Here is a 19,153-nt window from a genome sequence, read left to right as displayed (position 1 = left end):
TCCTCTACACCTCCTTTGACACCACCCCTACTAGGAGGAGGAGGGTTACTTCATTACAGCCTGGCCAGGATTTAGGGATAGCCTTTTTCACTTGGCACTTGCTGACTGAGGTGATGCCATAATTTTTTCCTGTGGTGTTTGCCTGGAGCAGTTGCAGTCTAAAAGTTTTCTGTCTTGCTAGGCTGCTCCTTTCCTGGCCCTTTACCTAGAGAGATTAGGCTTGTCTTGAGGCTTATTTTTTTATCTGTGCCCACAGGCATCTCCAGGTTGCTGGCTTTTCTAGAGTCCAATCTAGATATGTGAAGCAGAAAAAAATCAAGGAAATTCAGTGCCATATTGTTCATCAGATCCCATGGTCCCTAGCTGCCTGCCTTCCCCTCCCCACCTTTGAGAATCTTCTTATGTTTGTTTTATGTATAACGTTCAATTATGATTTAGCTGCACTTAGTGGGAGGGATGGGGAAAGTACAACTACCCCATCTTTTCAGAAGCAAACATTCCTAATTCATTTTTTTTTTCATTCACAGTATATCTCTGAAAGTTATACAAGAGAATGGAAATATTCTTGTTGGAAGAGAAGATAGACAGCTAGAGGACAGAGATGAGAGGAAGACCTTTCATTGTATATATGTTCATGACTTTAGAATATGGACCTATCTGAAAAAAAAAAAAAAACAACTAATTTTTAAGAAGATTGACTTCCAATTTTGGTAGTGACATTATGGCAACTTCTTTCTGAATTGTTCCACTTCTTTCCTGGAAATCACACAGAGCCACAAGGAGAATGAAACATAGGTGCACAAGCAACATATTGAGCTAGACAATAAGAAGAAAATCTACTAACTACAACAGTCTGCCCCTGGATATCAACATCCACTTGGATACCACTTGGATATCAACATCCCAAACTCCAACAGAACTCCTCAGTTCTGCTCTTAGAACCTATCACAGCATGGTGGGAAAGAAAAAGGGATGTGCAGGGGGCTCAACAATGGAAAAGCTCAGAAATATACACTCTGAGATATGAGAAGGAAATATACAGAGTTGGAACCACTATGAGATGGGCTAAGATAAACAGGCCATGGATATTGAGGGGGGTAGCAAAAGATAACACAGAAAGTGGGCTCCAGGAAGCACTATCCTCTAAAAGTGAAAAGTACACCTGGGAAGACGGGTCGCCTCTTTTATTAGCAGCAGCTATTGAAGAAAGGCAGTGAGAGCTCAAATCTGCAAGATTATATCCTAAAAGCAGAGCCATGGGTGCATAGAGACACTATATTCTCCCTGTAGCAAGGGAGGATAAAAGGTTAAGAAACCTGGAAGGCAACTGCCCCCAAGCAAAACCTCCTTGGTCCGAGACAACTCAACTCCTTAAAATACAGTTAAACAAAAAAGGAAAAATTCAGTACTACAAGAAAAATTCTAAAAAAAAAAAAAAAAAGGAGAGCAGAACTTCCTTATAGATGAAGTAACTCACCAGAAACATTCCTCCATGGGGTACCTAAAACCTGTAATACAAAAAGATGTCCATGGATAAAAGAAGGAAAAAAAAAAAAACTGTAATGTAAAATTATTTTTGGAATTAAAAAAATTAATGTAATAATTGCAACTGCAAAGGAAATAAGCAAAGAAGAAATATAAGAAGCCATGAAAGAAGCAGCTAGACAATAGAGGAAAATTAGGACATAAAGGAACGCAGGAAAGAAAGAAACAATAAAGACATTTTTGAATAAAAGATAACAATGACTGGGGTGCCTGGGTGGCTCAGTTGGTTAAGTGTCCAATTGGGTTTCGGCTCAGGTCATGATCTCAGGGTCCTTGTATGGAGCCCTGCATCGCTTTGGGCTCCATGCTCAGTGGTGAGTCTGATTCTTTCTTTTCTTCTCACTCTCCTCCACTCCCACTCATGCGTGCTCTCTCTCTCTCTCTCTCAAATAAATGAATAAATAAAATCTTAAAAAAGAGAAAGAGAGATGACAATGATGAGAAGCACAAGGGATACTATAACCCACAGGAAATAAAGAATCTAAGGAAAAGAGAGTATAGAAATGTGAAAAAAAAAATTAAATAGAAATAAATATATGAAAAGAATTTCAGGGGAAATGACAGCTATAGAAGATAGGTAGAAGAGACTGAAACTATGCATCAGTGGACATCTTTTGCAAGCTCCAAATTTATTTATCCAGCTGCTTAACTCAGTATTCCCACTTGGATATCAACATCCCAAACTCCAACATATCTCACCATACCTTTTTTTTAATTTTTAAAATTTTAATTATTTTATTTTATTTTTTATCAAACTCCAACATAGCTAAAGTGGAACTTCTGATAACTTCTTCCCTTCCAGTAAGTTCTTGTATTTGTGGCTGTTTCACTTGACAGCAAATCTCATTTTCTAGCTACTCAAGCCAAACTTCTTGGAGTCATCTTGGGCCCTTTTCATTCTTTTACACACCACATGCAACTTGCCAGTAAATCCTGCTGCTTCCACCTTCAAAATATATCCAGCCACTTCCCAAATTTCCACTGCCATCACCATGGTTGAAACCACAGTCTCCGAAACCACAATGATCTTAAGTTTGGATTATTGCAATAACCTTCAACTTATCTTCTTTCTTTTGTTCTTGCATTCCTGTTTTTAACAGAGCAGCCAAAGTGAACCTTTAAGATTTAAATCAGAGCCCATCATTCCTCTGCTCAACACACTCAAAACGTTTCCTATTTCACTCTAAATTATAAATGCATTTATACTTTGAATCTGATAATTCATTCTATTGATACATTTTCACACATAGAAATGACACTTGTTCCTACAATATTTATAACTGCAAAATATGGGAAACAAACTATGTCAATCATTAAGTCACTGTTTAGGTAAACTGTGATTCAGGGAATACTTTGCAACTTTTAAAACAAATGCAGATGCTTCTGTTTCTGTGTACGATGAGGTAGAATCAGGTGAAATAAGGATTTCACTGGCAGCTGGGAAACGATGGACATGAACAGATAATAAGTCACTATTTATTTCTTTGGTGGCATCTATGAATTCTGTGTGTGGGCCGAAGGTCAGGACTGAAATAGGCACCTTTGAAAAATCTACAGTTAATATCACACTTAATGGTGAAATACCGAACAATTTCCCCTAATAGTAGGAAAAAGACAAGCTTGTCTACTCTCACCACTTCCATTCATCAATATACTAGAAATCCTACTGATTACAATACAGAAAAAAGAAATAAAAAGCATCAAGATCAGAAAAAAGGAAGTAAATTTATCTGTTTACAAGACATATTGTTTTATGTATAAAAATCCTAAAGCATCTCCGAAGTAACTACTAGAAGTAATCAACTGAATTTAGCATAAAGTCACAAGGTATAAAGTTAATATACAGAAAACAGATTGTATTTTTTATGTTTCAACAGGATACGAGTGGAAAACAAAAGTAAAAGCAATCTTATTTACAATAGCCTCAAAATATAAAATAGTTAACAACCACAGGCAAGACCACATCACAAAAACTACAGAACACTTCTGAAAGAAATTATATAGCTAAATAAATGGAGAGATACACAGCAGTCATAGATTTGAAGACTTACTATTGTTATGAAGTCAATTCTCCCCCAATTTTTCGATAGATTTAACAAACTTACATTCATAATTCTAGCAGTCTTTATGATAGATATTGACAAGCCAGTTCTAAAACTTAGATAAAATGCAAATAATCTTGAATGGCAAGTCAATTACAGAGAAATATGGAGAACTTTCACTGCCTGATTTAAAGACTTACTATAAAACTAGAGTATTTAAGACAGTGTAGTATTAACAAAGGAGTGGGTATATAATCAATGGACTAGGATAGAAAGGCTAGAAATAGATCTACATATATATGGCCAATTAATTTTTAAAAAGCTGCAAAGGCGATCAATGAAGGAAGGACAGTCCTTCAGGATGTGATATTGGAACAACTGGACATCAAGATGGGGAAAAAATTAACCTCACCCCTTACTTTTACCATACAAAAAAACCCAAATCAAAACAAAACCAAAAAAAAAAAAACCCTCAAAATGGATCACAGACCTAAACGTAAAATGGAAAACTACAAACCTTTTAGAAGCAAACAGAATAATCTTTTTGACCTTGCTTGACCTTCTGAGACATGCTTGTAAATAACGTTCCTTAAAATGTATCAAAATCATGACTAAGGAAGGCTATGGGAGACAAAGAAATATTCCTTTAAAATATAACATTTTTCCTATATCAAACTCCCAATACTTATGGCACCTAGTGTGGGCCAGAATATGAGGAACTAGGCAATCCCCTACACTCAAAGATCAAGAAAAGTTGTATATTGTTACATTCTTTTGCAAGAGTGACACAATAACATGAACAATTTAAATGTTCATGTCATTGGACTAGGCAATTCCACTTTTAGGAATTTATTCTGAGGAAACAATTGGATAAGTGCCAAAAGCACAACCCCACAACACACACGGGAATGTACACTGAAGCATTCGTTGAAATAAAGGAAAAAAGTTGGCCGTAACTTACATACTATTTTTGAAAGATACACTATATTTGAAAGCTATTTTAAGGACAAAAACATCTACTACAACAACTTACTAATCTCCTTAGTATGCAGTGAAAATGGATCTCATCATCATCAAATAATAACACCAGCTGAAAATACAGTGCGGGCTAAATTTGTGAAGACTAAGTTTGCAAGTAATTTTTACAGCAGCCTGGTGTTAAATTCAGTTAGGATACTAATTTATTACACGTTTTCATAAATTTAAATTAACCGTATTTCATTTTTGTCTTTCCGAATTATTGCCAAGTGTTTAGTTAATATGTGTACCTTTAGGACTTTTAAACTACGATGAAGTAACTAGCATTTATAAATTAATACCTACTTCCAAAAAGGAAGCTACAAGCTGATAAAAATCTATTAATAACCAATAAAAATCCATTTCTTTCGAAAAAACTTGCATAAGGTTTAGCTGTTGATAGCTGAGGAATGATCGTCTGTGGACAGCAGGTATGTTGCCTGTGTTTTAATGTTGCATTTGAGATCCAATAAAAGAAAATAAAAAAGAAAACATTACCTCCTCCGGAAACCCCACCTGCTAAGGCCACATACCTTGATTCTTGCTTTCTCTATAAATTCTAGAGGGGCTTTCCCAAACTCAAATCCAGCTCCAATCCAAGGAATCCAGCCCCTTATGCACGGGGGTCCACGCAAATTCTTCCACTGAAGGAATAATAAAAGAGCAACGCAACCTAGGATTATAATCACTGTTGGGGAAATTAGTTCCATGTTTTTGTCTAGCACCTTCCAGAATCAGAAAAGGGAAAAGTCCTGCCGCCGTGGCACTGGCTCATTCCCTGTTGGGAGGGGGCACCTACCGGACCTCCCAACTTGTCTGCTACAACTTCCGCAGTTTGTTTGCCTTCCTAACTGTAGCCTCCTTTCCCCGCCCCAATTTTTAGATGACTTCTGCATCATCGCTCCCTCCTCCCACCTCCACTAGTCTTGCCAGACCCGGCCACGCTGGACCCAACGCAGGGGCTGGACCAAACTGGTGCGGGTGCCGAGGGGTGGAAGGCGGGAGGAGAACTTGCTCTGTTGCCATGGAGACCGGGGCTGGCGGCGCCGAGTAAGCCTCGCTCACGGCCAATCAGAGAATGGCGCCCAAGAGGCGCGCAGTCCGGGGGACTACATTTCCCAGAAGCCTCGTGGGCTTCGCGTTGTTGTTCAGCTCTCAGTTCTGTGGAGCTCTCCAGCCCGGGGCTGCGAGGAAAGCTGTAGGTTCGCGAGGCCGGCTGGCTGAGCCGAGCGAGGGAAATGGTCCCCGCTCCACCACTCGCCGGTTGAGGACGGGCGGCCCTGGCAGAGTGGCAGGCCAGCCGCGGCGCTGGGCGCCGGCCAGAAGGGGTATATTGTCGTCCCGTCTTGCTGCTGAATGTCGGTTCCAGAGGATGAGGAGAGGCTTTTGCCGCTTGCCCAGAGATGGCCCCGAGCGAGCAAGTTCCTCCTGTCAGGCTGCGCGGCTACCGTGGCCGAGCTAGGTACCCGGCCGCCCCCGCCTGGGCCTCCCCCGCGACTCGTCGAGGTGCCGCGCTGGGGGTGGGGGGTGAGGGCACCGGCGGGCGGCTTCGGCCCCCCGGGGTGTGCGGCCCGCTCGGTTGCGCCCTCTTCTTGCACACCTGCCTGGCCGTTGTGGCAGGGCGGGGACAAGGCTGGCTTTGCGACGACGCGGCACTGGAGGTCACTAAGGTCTTTTCCTTCCAATTCCGTCTCCCGCAGAGGTGTGCTATTGTGTCTGAATGTCTACGCTTGGAAGCTGCAAGAGCTGTCATTCCTCTATAGGAATCATTTTCCCATCTGTGAGGATGACCTTTTAAAAACACAGTCCACTCTTCATCCTTATTGAAACAATCTCTCTGGTTTATATTCTTACATAGCCTCACCATGTCATTATCTTTTGTGGACTCGTAGGACTTAAGTTATTAACCTGTCACTTACTGAGCATCTTCTCAACATCTGCCAGTTGTCCTCCTTGAGCTTAACTCATCTATACTGTGTCTACGTTTCAGGAGTCTGAGAAGTAGATAATATATAAATGTGAAATCCAAGGCGGGGCACCTATTAATTGCAACATTGTTGTAATTACTACAATATTAGACTGTGGTGATAGTGCTTAAAAGACTCAGCCCTGACCTTTCTTACAGGCGGGTGGGGAGACATGCAGTGACAGACAGTTACAGTGTGCTACTGATTATAATGAAAGCATTAAATATCGTAAGAACATAGAGGACCGATAGTTACCTATGCATAAGCAAGTCAGAGAAAACTCGAGCCCACCTAGGGAGAATTATGATGCCCTTGCATGAGCACGTGGTGTTCCTTCCAATGATTTTGTGAGCAGAGTGCCTGCGTGTTCCCTGTGAAGCCTTCACTGTGCATTTTAAGATTACCCTTTCATTTTCTTGCCTGTTGAAAAACAAAACAAGCAACAGCTTTGGTGTGTTATCATTAGAAAATGTTACTTTGTCCTCATCTAAAATTAACTTATTTTGTATTTCCAGCACAGCCAGCACAGGATCCATTGTTTTGCCCTTTGTGCTCTTCTACTCTTGCCCTTTGGACCCTCTATTTTTTCTCTTTCTCTTCTCTTAAAGCTGATGGGAAAAATTTCTGTTATTCACTGTTTTTACTGAAATACAATTCAACTTTTTTCAAAAAAAATTTAAAATCAGATTGCTGAATTAAATATTTCCAGCTTTTTTTTTTTAACCTGATGTTTCCCCCTGTGACCAATGGCAAAGAAACATTCCTTTTGTTAAAGGTTTGTGGAGAATGGTGTGGGGGCTGGGGATGGAAGTTAGGAAATCAAAATATGGGATGGTTTTGAGTACAAAACACTTTAGGATCAGAACCTGAAACATTATTTAAGTAACCAGTAAGGAAACCAGAATTATTTTGAGAGGCATAACCCATGTTAATATAGAAGAACCTATATAGTTTTTTCAGGGTTCGTATGTTAATAAGGCATTGTTTAAATTCTCTACATGCAAACTACTTCTGTTTTAGGGGAACTATCAGCAAGATATTTTTTCCAAAGACCAGTGGTAAGATTTAATATTCTCTTCCCCCTACTCTGATTTCTCTTGGAAAAAGCATAACTATGATTTTCTATCAGGTGGTGGTCATTGAAAAGACTCATGTAATGTCAATAATGTTCATGAACTTACCTGAATCTGATTACTTCAGTTATTCGGGACATTATGAGTATAAAGTTATGAGCTTGATCTTCCTAATGTGGGCCAGTTAGCTTCACTGTTTCAAGGTAAAATGTATTCTTGAATTCAAAATATAATCGTTAGAAAAAAACTTTTCAAGTACAATTGGTCCTCATGAGGAGGCCACACATAAAACTCAGTACTGGAAAAACAACTCAATATATGCCTTAATTGAAAGTATATTGAGCATGCTGCCCTTGTATAAACTTTATATTACATTTTCTATATCTCAAACTTCAGATCAGTGAATATCACCTATGAAATTACAGAATGCAGCTTCACCTGCACTTATTATGAACCTATCAGAATTAGTATAGTATTCTAAAAGTCATATTGGGTCTTAATCATGGGTGCAGTCAAAGGAGCATCACAGAATATGGATATCTGAAATTATTCCCATTGGAAAGCAAAAATTAAGGACTAACGTAGATTTTAGGCTGAAATTTCTGAGTAAAAAGAACCCAAGTCTTGTCACTTTTTTTTTTTCCTGATGATCTGGGGGTGGGGGTGCTTTGGGACAGTGATTCTTAAATTTGGGAGTGCATAAGAATCGAATGATTTCTAAACCCCCATCAACCTACTCAGAATCCATAGGCATGGGGCTAGGAAATAATTTTTAACAATTTCTCTAACTAATTCTGATGTATTCTAAAATTTGAGAATCACTGATCTTGTGGTGACTAAAATATTAGTCCTGTGACTTTAGAATTTTAGAATTTTTGTTTGTTTCTCTGAATGTTATGGGTTTCCCCCTCATTTTGTTTTTTTATTAGCAACCTTTCCCCTCGATCTCACAAAAACTCGACTCCAAATGCAAGGAGAAGCTGCCCTTGCTCGGTTGGGAGACAGTGCAAGAGAATCTGCTCCCTATAGGGGCATGGTACGCACAGCCCTAGGGATTATTCAAGAAGAAGGCTTTCTAAAGCTTTGGCAAGGAGTGACACCTGCCATTTACAGACACATAGGTATCTATCTTGATTTCAGCTGGTAAGTTTGTTATGAGTTCTGTGTTTGTGTCCTCTGCTTTTGTGTTTAGCTGTGCCCAAATCCAGTAGTTTTTTCTACTACAGTGATAAATGAATATTCTCTTAAGAAAACTAACCACCAATTATTAAGGAATGATTGCCTTAAATTTTTAGAAATGCATATAAAGACATTTAGGGATGAACTGTCATGATGTCTGTAATGTACTTCAAAATAATTAAGCAGAAAAATGAATCAAGTATGGCAAAAATGTTAGCAATTGATACATCTCAAGGATACAGAGGGAATTATTTTCTCTACTTCTCTAAATGTTCGAAGATTTTTAAGAAAAAAAAATGAGCAATTGATATTTTCCTCCACTTTAGAAACTTTAAAACACAAAATTTAAATTTTTCATGTTCTTTGAAAACTAAAATATATTTGACTAAAATGCCAAATATCACTAGTCTTTGTCCCATACACTACAGACTAGGCAACTCTGAAAGAGCACAGGGATGACTGATCCAATACTGGCAATTGAGTGATTGCAGTGCAGCTGATTTTCGCCTCAGTTCCCAAGGCTACCTACTTACCTGTGTGGGCCTTTAGTCACTCTTAAAAGGAAATAATTGTAACTGTGCCACAGCCAGTGAGAATACTTTTCTGCTCTGCTTCTCCAGTGGCACTCACAAAGATAGTTGTTGGGTTTTCAGCTTGTGGACAGCAGAACATAAACTTGGCTTCAAACGGAGGTAGGACAGGTGCGGCATTCTTCTCCTCTACGTTCATAATATTTCTGCAAGTACATAGGGACCCTTGACCAGAAAAGGGTCCAGTACTAACACTTACCAGCTTATGATTTTTAAAGCTTCAGTTCTTCAGATGAGTGAGTTACAGTGTCTTCATCAAGAGCTTTCCAGAAGTGTGTATAGAGACTATTGTTGTTTTAGTGCTTTGTGTATTTGTGAATATGTTAAAATATTTTATCAGACTTCCTGAAATATCAAGGAAAGTGCTCTCTATGAATACCATGTACTGATTTTAATGATTTTTATTTCCCAATCTTTTTTTTTTTTTTTTATATTTTCTCCTTTGCTTCCCATTCTTGCTTTGAGTTTCACTTCTTTTCATTTGTATTTTGTTGACCATCATATACGGCTTTACAGTTAAGATTCATTTCATACTTTTGACAAACTTTTTTGAAAAAGTTACCCCAATATAATGAATTATCCAGTGAAGTTATGCATGTTTATTAAATGAAAATGCCTGCTGTGTACCAAGCTCTGTATTAGAGCACATAGAGTAATGAAAACACACAAAGCCTGCCCTGAAAAGCTCATGGTCTGATGGAAAGATGAGCAACAAAATCAAGTTAATCTCTAGTTAATGTGATAAATGTCATATTCAACGTATGCCTGGGTAGTTCTGGGGGAACAGAGGAGAAGCTTGGCAGGTGCGCTGGCAGTCTAGAACACTGGAGGTCAGGGAGCACTCTTTAGAAAAACATGTTCTTTGAATTGAGTCTTGGAGGACTAGGAGGAGTTAGCAAAGCAGAGAGGAAGAATCCATTCAAGAAAAATCAGGCAGCATGTGAGAAGGCCTGAGGCTTAAGAAAGCATGCCACCTTTACAGAAACATCAAGAAAAGACCACGTGTGCATGAAAGAACAACCCAGCTAGAGAGGTCAACTGGCCAGGTCAAATGCCCTCTTGTTTTATTAAACATCTAGCTGAATTCACCTTTTAAATGATCCATTCTACACAGTGTACTCCGGAGGCCGCATGGTCACTTACGAACATCTTCGTGAAGTTGTATTTGGCAAAAGTGAAGATAAGCATTATCCCCTTTGGTAAGTTTTGTTTTGAAAATAATATATACTATTGACCCTAAGGCACTAATGTGTATCCATTAGATTTGTATAAAATTTTGTATTTGTACCCAAATTGCCTCAAGTTATAGGCTTAAAATAATAATTAGAATATAAATCCAAATAAGTGAGCATTTACTGCACATTGTACACAAACATACATTTGCATATGTATATGAAATTTTGCATATATATTATTTAATATTTTAATATTAAAAGAATTCCTTTTTTTAAAAATGGCTTTTATTTATTTATTTGTCAGAGAGAGAGCATAAGCAGGGGGAGCGGCAGGCAGAGGGAAAAGCAGGCTCCCCGCTGAGCAGGGAGCCCGATGCAGAACTCGATCCCAGGACCCTGGGATCATGACCTGAGCCGAAGGCAGATCAACTGGCTAAGCCACCCAGGTGTCCCAATATTAGTTGGCTGAGCCACCCAGGTGTCCCAATATTAAAAGAGCACCTTCTTCATGCCTCTTTCTACTGGGAGACAAGCTTTTGAGTTACACAGAGATAGGCTCAAATTCCTGCTCTACTAGTACGTATGTAATCCGGTTAAACTACTTTACCATTTTGATCTTCAGTTTTCTTAGCTGTAGAAGTAATGCCTACCATCAGGCTTTTGTTTTTGTAGGATTAGATGAGATAATGAATGTAACTGCATATCAGTTATATTTATAACAGAAACAAAAATAAGTTATTATAAATAATATACATAGAACTCATACCAATAAATTAAAAAAATATAAAAACACAAAGAAAATAGGGAAAGGATATCAACAGACAAAATTCACAAAAGAAAAAATATAAATGTTCATTAAACATTTAAAAATGTTCAACCTCACCAGTGATCAGGGAAACTAATTAAAACTGTCTTTTAGCCATTAAGCTGTTAACAGGAATGTAAGTTACTATATAGTCTTTTTGGAGAATATAGTACCTGTTAAAGTGTTTAAATGTGTAATCTTTTGACCCAGCAACTCTTCCTTTATGATATACTCACATTCAGAGATACCCATACCTATGCATAAACACACAGACCAGACCCACACACACAGATATTGACTGTAGCAGTGTTGAGAATAGTAATTTTTTTTAAAAAATTAAATAATTATCAATTTGGAAGTAGATAAATTTTGATATATACAGGGAAGCATAATATACAGCTTTGAAAGAATGAGGTAGGTTTTATATGACTAACCTATAAGGATGTCTATAATATCTTTTCTGGGCTAAAAAAAATTTAAGTCACAACTATAAGAAAATAGTAATAAGCAGAATTTCACCTTTCAGGTAAAATCTCTTGGCTTTGTTTAAAAAAATTATAATGTACTAAGCTATACTAATTGTTTTCCCAGAATTAGTGATGAAATAGATTAATAATCCTTACATTCTGTAATTCCCCCCAGAAGAGAAAGGTATAAAGGGTTCAAAGGAAATATTTCACTGTGAAGTCAACTCTCAGGGTAGATGGGCTTGATGTCTTTTGACCCAGTCAGAACAATTCAATCAAGAGGTGTTTTTGACTGAGTGATCATGGTGTGCCTGTCCTGTACCCAATACTGAGGCTAGAGTAATGAAAAAGATAGTAGTCCCTGCCATCACTGAGCACACAGTAATAGAGACAGATGCCTAAACAATTAGAATTATGTCACAATTACTGAGGAGGCAGTAGTTATGACATTCTCAAAGAGAAAAAACAGTGCTGTGTTCATCATTGTGAGAACCAGGCACGCTCCTAGGCTGTTGGTGTTGATGGAGATTGATACAAGTTCTATGGAAAACAATTTGCAGGGCCTATCAAATGCCATGTAAATGTTCAGATTTCTTAGTTAAAAGTTAAGCTGTCTAAATAAATTGTTATGTGTCCATAAAATGGAATGTTATGAAACTGTTTTTTAAAATGAAGCAGCTCTATATGAATTGATAACTTTTGAGATACATTATTAGGAAAAATATATCTTAAAGGATATTATTAGGGAAAAATTAAGATGTGGAACAGTATACAACCTGGCATTCTACATTTGTGCTTTTTTTTTAAGATTTTATTTATTTATTTTAGAGAGAGAGAGAGAGTGCAAGTGGGGGAAGGGGAGGGCAGAGGGAGAGGGAGAGAATCTCAAGCAGACCCCGAGTCGAGTGCGGAGCCTGATGTGAGGCTTGATCCCACGACCCCCCAGATCATGACCTGAGCAGAAACCAAGAGCTGGCGGCTCAACCGACTGAGCCACCCAGACACCCCTACATATGTTCTTTTAAAAATGAGTATTTATACATATACATTTGTGTGTACACAAACTATCGATTGTAACTTAGTGCTTAAGACTGTGTGGTCTGCACTCAGACTCGCTGCTGTTATGCCTTGGCCGTACCACTCACTAGTTGTGTGATTTGAGCTGTCCTTTAACTGCTTTTATGCCTCAGTTTCCTTATCTGTAAAGAGGATTTAACAGTACTAATGTCATAGGGTTGATATGAAAAATAAATGTTTTTTAAAATGCTTGAACAGGGCCTGAAATAATAAGCAATCAGTGAATGCATTATTATTATGTGCAGGAAATCATAAGAAACTAGTAATTGTGATTGCTTCAGAGGAAGGGAACTCATAATAGGGACTCTTTTTACTTTATACCCATTTGTACCTCTTCAAATATAGTTTTAGAGTAAAAGGAAAGAAATTATCCCTTTTCTTCAAAGAAAAGGTAAAAGATGATCAGAGTCTGGTCTGCAACACAAGTAGCTGGAATGGAGAGGAGGGGATGGATTCAAAGCATGTTTAAGTATAGTAGTCTAGATTTGATCACTGTTGGCTTTGGGAGGTGAGGAGAAGGAAGAGTCTAGGGGCAGAGAGAGTTTCTTCGAAGAGAAAAAAGTTATCAACCCCCCTTTACTTTGCAAAACTACTAAAATAGTAATTTACAAACTCTGACTTACCAGCTTTTGTGTGTTAGACTGATTACATCTATGCTGTTTTTATTCCCCTGTGGTCAGAATTAAACTACAATTAAATGGTTAGTTCAGATATTTATAACTTTGAAGCAAATGCCCTTCTTTTGAATTTCAGGCCATAGAAGGCCCCTGAAACCAGATTTGAATTTCAACTCCTTATAGTCCTTTAACCCTCCCTTCAATAAACAGACAAACCATCTACTTTCCTCTGTGATTCGTTTGTCCATCCTTTTCTTCACTTTGTCTTAAATCCCCTATGCAGGGGCTGGACCAGCTTGGTACTGTTCACTACAAAATTTGCAAAATTAACAGAAACTATTAAAAAATGTATCTCCCTTTGTAATTAGGAAATCAGTAATTGGAGGTATGATGGCTGGTGTTGTTGGCCAATTTTTAGCCAACCCAACTGATCTAGTGAAGGTTCAGATGCAAATGGAAGGAAAAAGGAAACTTGAAGGAAAACCTTTGCGGTAAGTTCTCCAATTAACTGATTCCATTCCTTCCCCCCGTCATAGTTTGAACATGTACCTACTGATTTATGCATTTTTGTAATCCAACATTCAGTGAAGACATTAATTCTGACTCTTTCAACTTGGAGGATGTATTCATTAAGAGGAGGGCTAACACGGATCTTTTCATTGCATGATAAGGTGCCCGTGTTCTCTATCAGAAAAATTATATGTGTTCGTAGCTGTTTGCTGCTTTTCCCAGCCTAATCAGCTAGACTTGTCCCATTACAGCTTGATATAAAGAGTCTGATCACTAAAATTTGCAATTTGCCCCAGTGTGAACCCCAATTTTGCTGTTGTGGTTTAGTGTTGTAGAAGTCACTTAGCACTCCTACTCTCTGTTTCTTTATCTTTAAAAGGGACTGTTCAGAAGGTTTGCATGACAGTTAGACTGCCTCGGCTCTTCCATGGCTAAAAGCTAGGTTCCTTTCCCTTTATCCCTGAAAGAAGGGAAATAGCAAGATTGACCTTGTAAGTTCTTCCCACTTCCTTGTCTAATCCCATTCCTCCTCTCTTCCCCAAGTTTAAGGAAGGTTTTTATTAGGCCTTTGTGATACAAAATTCTCCTGTTGCATTACTCTACATTATTGAAGTCTGCCTTTCTTCAAAGGACTTCATGTTCAACAATTTATTAAAATACCACTTAGTCTGTTTCTCTGGGAAAGGGGCAAAATCTTAGAGATTGATAGACCTCTCCCAGAAAAGAGGAAAAGTGCAGAATGCCTTGGGCTGAGTATGAAGAGGTCTGCTCCTCTGAACACTGCAGGTCTGTGGCTGGGCCAGAGGTGAAGGAGGGTTTGGGACCTCCTTTGGGAGCCCATCACTCTCACTGACCACTGCTCTTCACAGTGCTGCCCCTCTAGCTGGCTCAGTGGAAGTTGAGGTTGGGCTTGGCAGTCCAGGCCCCCCTTGAGCCCTCCAAACAGAGAGAACACCCACCACAGAGGAGAAAAGGGTACCACTCAGACTTAACCAAGTAGTTTACAGAATCCCAGGACCCATTTTGTCATCTTGTAACAACTTCTAATTAATTACTAAAGTAGCAGGAAGAAGTGATGTTGCCATGGTTGGCTATATGGAGAGAACTATTGGGATCCAGAAAAATCTGAGTTTTTAACTCATCTCATCAATTTTTCCCCTTCGTCTTCACTGTTGGAAATTTTTGGTTTGATATAGTAGTAAAAAACATTTCCTATTGTTGTAAAAAACATCAACCTTGGGGTCAGACAACCCGGGATTCGTATCCAGCCTTTACCACATTTTAGCTCTGACCCTAGTCAAGTTCCTTAACTTCTCTAAGCCTCAGTTTCCTCAGATGGAAATTGGAATGTAAATTCACACTTCATAGAGTTTTAAGGAATAAAATTTATCTTATGTATATAAAAAGTCTTGTGCTTAACAAGTGCATAACAGATTTTAACTACAATGACCATCATTTGTGAATATAACTTCCCATGTAACATTATAGCAATTATGCACGCCCAATAAATATGTCATATTATCTTTTTGGTGAGAGTCAGGGAATGTAGTACCTAAGTAAAAGCCACTCAGCTACTAAGTGGTAAAGGTGGCATTGGACTCTAGGTATTTCTGACTATATAGAACCCAGACTATTATTTTATAACAGAGGTTTCCAGATTTGATTCATGGTTCAGCACCATTTTTCACCTGTGTACAAAAAAAAAAAAAAAGAACAAAATCAGGATAGGGTAGTAAATTTTTATAAGCCAAAAAAGTATTCAATTTTAAGAACTTCTATTATAAGATTGGCCTCCCTACTCTTTGGACTAAAAATGTCATTTCTTTTATGAGAATATGTGAGGATTGACTTTTTAAAAATTTCTAACAGTTCTGGATAATTAAGATGTTATTTTACTCCAAATCATAACAGCTATAGGTGAAGTTTATCCAGTTGCATTCCATAGAAATGCATAGACTTTTCACATTTCATTATTATTTTTCCTTTAGATTTCGTGGTGTGCATCATGCATTTGCAAAAATCTTATCTGAAGGAGGAATACGTGGGCTTTGGGCAGGCTGGGTACCCAATATACAAAGAGCAGCACTGGTGAATATGGGAGGTAATGGAAACTTTATTGAACTCTGATAAGTCCTAACTGCCTTCACCATTGTAATGATAAGCACTGACATCAGGGAAAATGAAAAATTCTATTTTATTATTTTTAGTAATATACATTGGCAGCAGTCTTCTTTTATGTTGTAACACCTTAACTGAATATTTTCTCTAGAGTATTTTCCCTTTTCTCCATGGTGATCTATGAAAAGGATTTCCTAAAACAAGCAAATTGTGACAATAAGGAGATAGGACTAAACTATTTCTAAGGCCTCCTCTCTACCCACACCCTCCTCCAAGATCCAAACTGGCACATGTAACCTTGTGACAATCATTATATCCAGAATGTCCAGCTCTTCCCCCAGCTTGTGCAGCAGGCATCCCAGACTGGAAACCTGAACGTTTCCTTAACTCATCCTGCCCCTCACTTCTCATAGTCAGTAACCGCTTCTGTCTTTTTTTTTTTTTTAAGATTTTATTTATTTATTTGTCAGAGAGAGAGGGAACACACAAGCAGAGGGGGGCAGCAGGCAGAGCAGGCAGAGGGAGAAGCAGGGAGCCCGATGCAGGACTCGATCCCAGGACCTTGGGATCGTGACCTGAGCCGAAGGCAGATGCTTAACTGACTGAGCCACCCAGGCGTCCCTTGCTTCTGTCTTCTAAATATTTCTTAAAAGTGTACCCTCTCCAATACCTACCACCTTAGTGTCTTTAAAATGACCGTTTTTACAATTCTCACTATGAAAGCCACGCAGCTAGGGCACTGCCGTAGCCATCAGGCTGGTCTTCTCCTCGGTCCTCAAATTTATACCCAGTATCCAGAGGGATATATCTAAAACACAGGTCTGAACATGTTACTGGGACCCTTATAACACTTTACTGGTTTCTCATCACTCACAGAAGAAAGTGGAAATTTCGTAACATAATATAGAAGGTCTTTACAATCCAACAGGTGCCTTCAGGGAATTGAGCAATTCACTGATTCAGGAGTAAAGAGTGAAGCAGAGAGTCATGAGCTAGAAGGTTCCTCTGCCTGCACATAGCACGCTGCTCTTCACCTTCTACTTTCTCAACTTCCCTCTTCTTCTATTTGGTATCCTTCTGCAGATCTTTTCATACTCCGCTGAGATGTCTCTCTACCTTGTATTTTTCCTGAACCCTACAACCACCCTTCCCTAGCCGTGTTGTGTGAGATGCCCTTTTATGAGTTTCTGTAGTTCCCGGTGCTTATCTCTGTGATCACTTGTACCTCATTCCATTGCTTTCTACTGTGTGTCTATCTCCTCCACTCAATAATGAGTCCCCTGAAGGCAAGGATGTTTTATTTATCATTATTTAACTAGTCCCTTATGTAGTCAGTAAACATTTGATGAACGTATTATTGAATGAAAGGATTGTTTCTAAGACCAAAATTATGGAATTGAAGGAAATGAAGGGATGGCCTTTTTTTTAAAAAAAGGGAAAATGAAAGAGAGACACAGTGAGAGAGAGAACACAAGCAGGGGGAGTGGGAGAGGGAGAAGCAGGCTTCCCGCTGAGCAGGGAGCCCGATGCAGGGCTCAATCCCAGGCCCCTGGGATCGTGACCTGAGCCGAAGGCAGGTGCTTAATGACTGAGCCACCCAGGCGCCCCAGGAATGGCCTTTTTGAGGGTTATAGTAACATATCACTTAAACATCAAAGGAAGTAAATCTATTTTTTTTTTTATTTTGCTATTTCAGTCCATCCAAGGCTACTGCATCATATTGGTAGCTATTTTAGTTATCAGGAATCTTTACTGATTGTAATTTCTCAATTTCATGCTTCAAAATCTGTTGTAGCTCAAATTTCTCTTCCAGCTTCCAGCTATTTACTCAGCATGTTTATTTGGGTTATCTTGAATATATCACTTTGTGTCCAAACCAAACTCGTTTATCAAACTACTTCCTTCTCCATTCTTCCCAACCCCAATATACGATATCTCACCTTCTCACTTGAACAATGCAGAAACCTAGGCCTGAGTTTTGTCTCTTTCCTTTCACTTACTCCTTATAGCCAGTCGGTCACCAAGTCCAACCACTTCTATCTCCTAGCTGTATCTCACATCCATCCATTTCTTTTCATCCCTGGAGCCACTCCTTTGTCCAAGTATTATTTACCTCCTTCTACTGGATCACTACGAAGCCTCCAAACTAGTCTTCCTATATCTACCTCATAGCCATTTTGTCCCACCATGCATTGGAAACTGCTCTGATCAAGGTCACCACTCCATCATCTTACTGAAAACATTTTAAATTAGCCAATTCTCATTTTCACCATCTCCAAAAATGGCAGCTCTGCCCTTCAAACTGTTTAAGCTCAAAATCTTGTAGTCATCTTTGATTCCTTTCTTTCCCTCTCTATTCAATTTGGTGATTCCGCTTTCAAAACATATCTAGAATCTGACCAGTGCTCCACAACTCCTTTATCCAAACCATCATCATCTCTCACCAGAATAAATGCAATAGTCTCATCTCTAATCTGTCCTGTTTCCCTGTAGTCTAGTCACAGGAGAATAGCCAAAATGTCCGTGTAAATAGTAATCCAGAGTCATCACTGCTCTGCTCAAAATCCTGCCCTGGCTTCTGTATCTCCCCATCTTCTGGACTCTGCTACTTCTCTAGGCCTTGCTTACTCTGCTCCTGTTAGACCAGTATTCTTGCTGTTCCTCTAACATACCAAGCTGACTTTTGCCTCAGGGATAGAATACATATGTTGTTTTTCCTGGGACACCCTTTCTTAGATAGCTATAAGGTTTATTTCCTCATGTTTCCTTTAGGTCTCTGTTTAGATGTTATTAAGAAGCTTTCCCTGATCACATCTTTAAAATTCACATACATCATTCTTCTCCACCTTCTGATATTCTTATCCCCTTTCTTTGCCTTATTTGTCTTCAGAGCAGTTACAACTATCTGAAATGCTGTGGTTTACGTATTTGCTTGCTGTCTCATCCCTCAACAAAGAATGAGGATTTTGTT

The 19,153-nt window shown here is 38.8% G+C and overlaps 2 protein-coding genes across 7 annotated transcripts in view; one reads left to right on the top strand and one right to left on the bottom strand.

Moving 5' to 3' along the window:
• CYP39A1 (cytochrome P450 family 39 subfamily A member 1) overlaps positions 1 to 5,478 on the bottom strand; it is an 87,344-nt gene extending 81,866 nt beyond the window's left edge. The window contains exon 1 of one of the 2 annotated variants that reach the window (XM_036112962.2): positions 5,138 to 5,478. In XM_036112962.2, coding sequence (XP_035968855.2) covers positions 5,138 to 5,314 — 177 coding nt within the window. In that variant the 5' untranslated portion in view covers positions 5,315 to 5,478. The remainder of the gene's footprint in view (positions 1 to 5,137) is intronic. The other variant, XM_036113036.2, reaches the window with a different exon arrangement.
• Positions 5,479 to 5,669: 191 nt separating this feature from the next.
• SLC25A27 (solute carrier family 25 member 27) overlaps positions 5,670 to 19,153 on the top strand; it is a 29,481-nt gene continuing 15,997 nt past the window's right edge. For 2 of the 5 annotated variants that reach the window (XR_004924144.2, XM_036113764.2), the window contains exons 1-5: positions 5,687 to 6,066; positions 8,574 to 8,765; positions 10,528 to 10,612; positions 13,923 to 14,045; positions 16,053 to 16,165. Coding sequence is in view for 4 of the 5 variants with exons in the window: in XM_036113764.2 (XP_035969657.1) it covers positions 5,961 to 6,066; positions 8,574 to 8,765; positions 10,528 to 10,612; positions 13,923 to 14,045; positions 16,053 to 16,165 (619 nt within the window). In the remaining variant the exon portion in view is untranslated. Of the gene's footprint in view, positions 6,067 to 7,591; positions 7,630 to 8,573; positions 8,766 to 10,527; positions 10,613 to 13,922; positions 14,046 to 16,052; positions 16,166 to 19,153 lie in introns of all 5 variants that reach the window. The other 3 variants (XM_078055274.1, XM_036113881.2, XM_036113608.2) reach the window with 3 other exon arrangements.

Source organism: Halichoerus grypus, chromosome 9, assembly GCF_964656455.1.
Source record: "Halichoerus grypus chromosome 9, mHalGry1.hap1.1, whole genome shotgun sequence".
NCBI classification, from domain to species: Eukaryota; Metazoa; Chordata; class Mammalia; order Carnivora; family Phocidae; genus Halichoerus; species Halichoerus grypus.
Note: the sequence above shows the minus strand (reverse complement) of the source record. Positions and strands in the feature narration are given on the sequence as shown.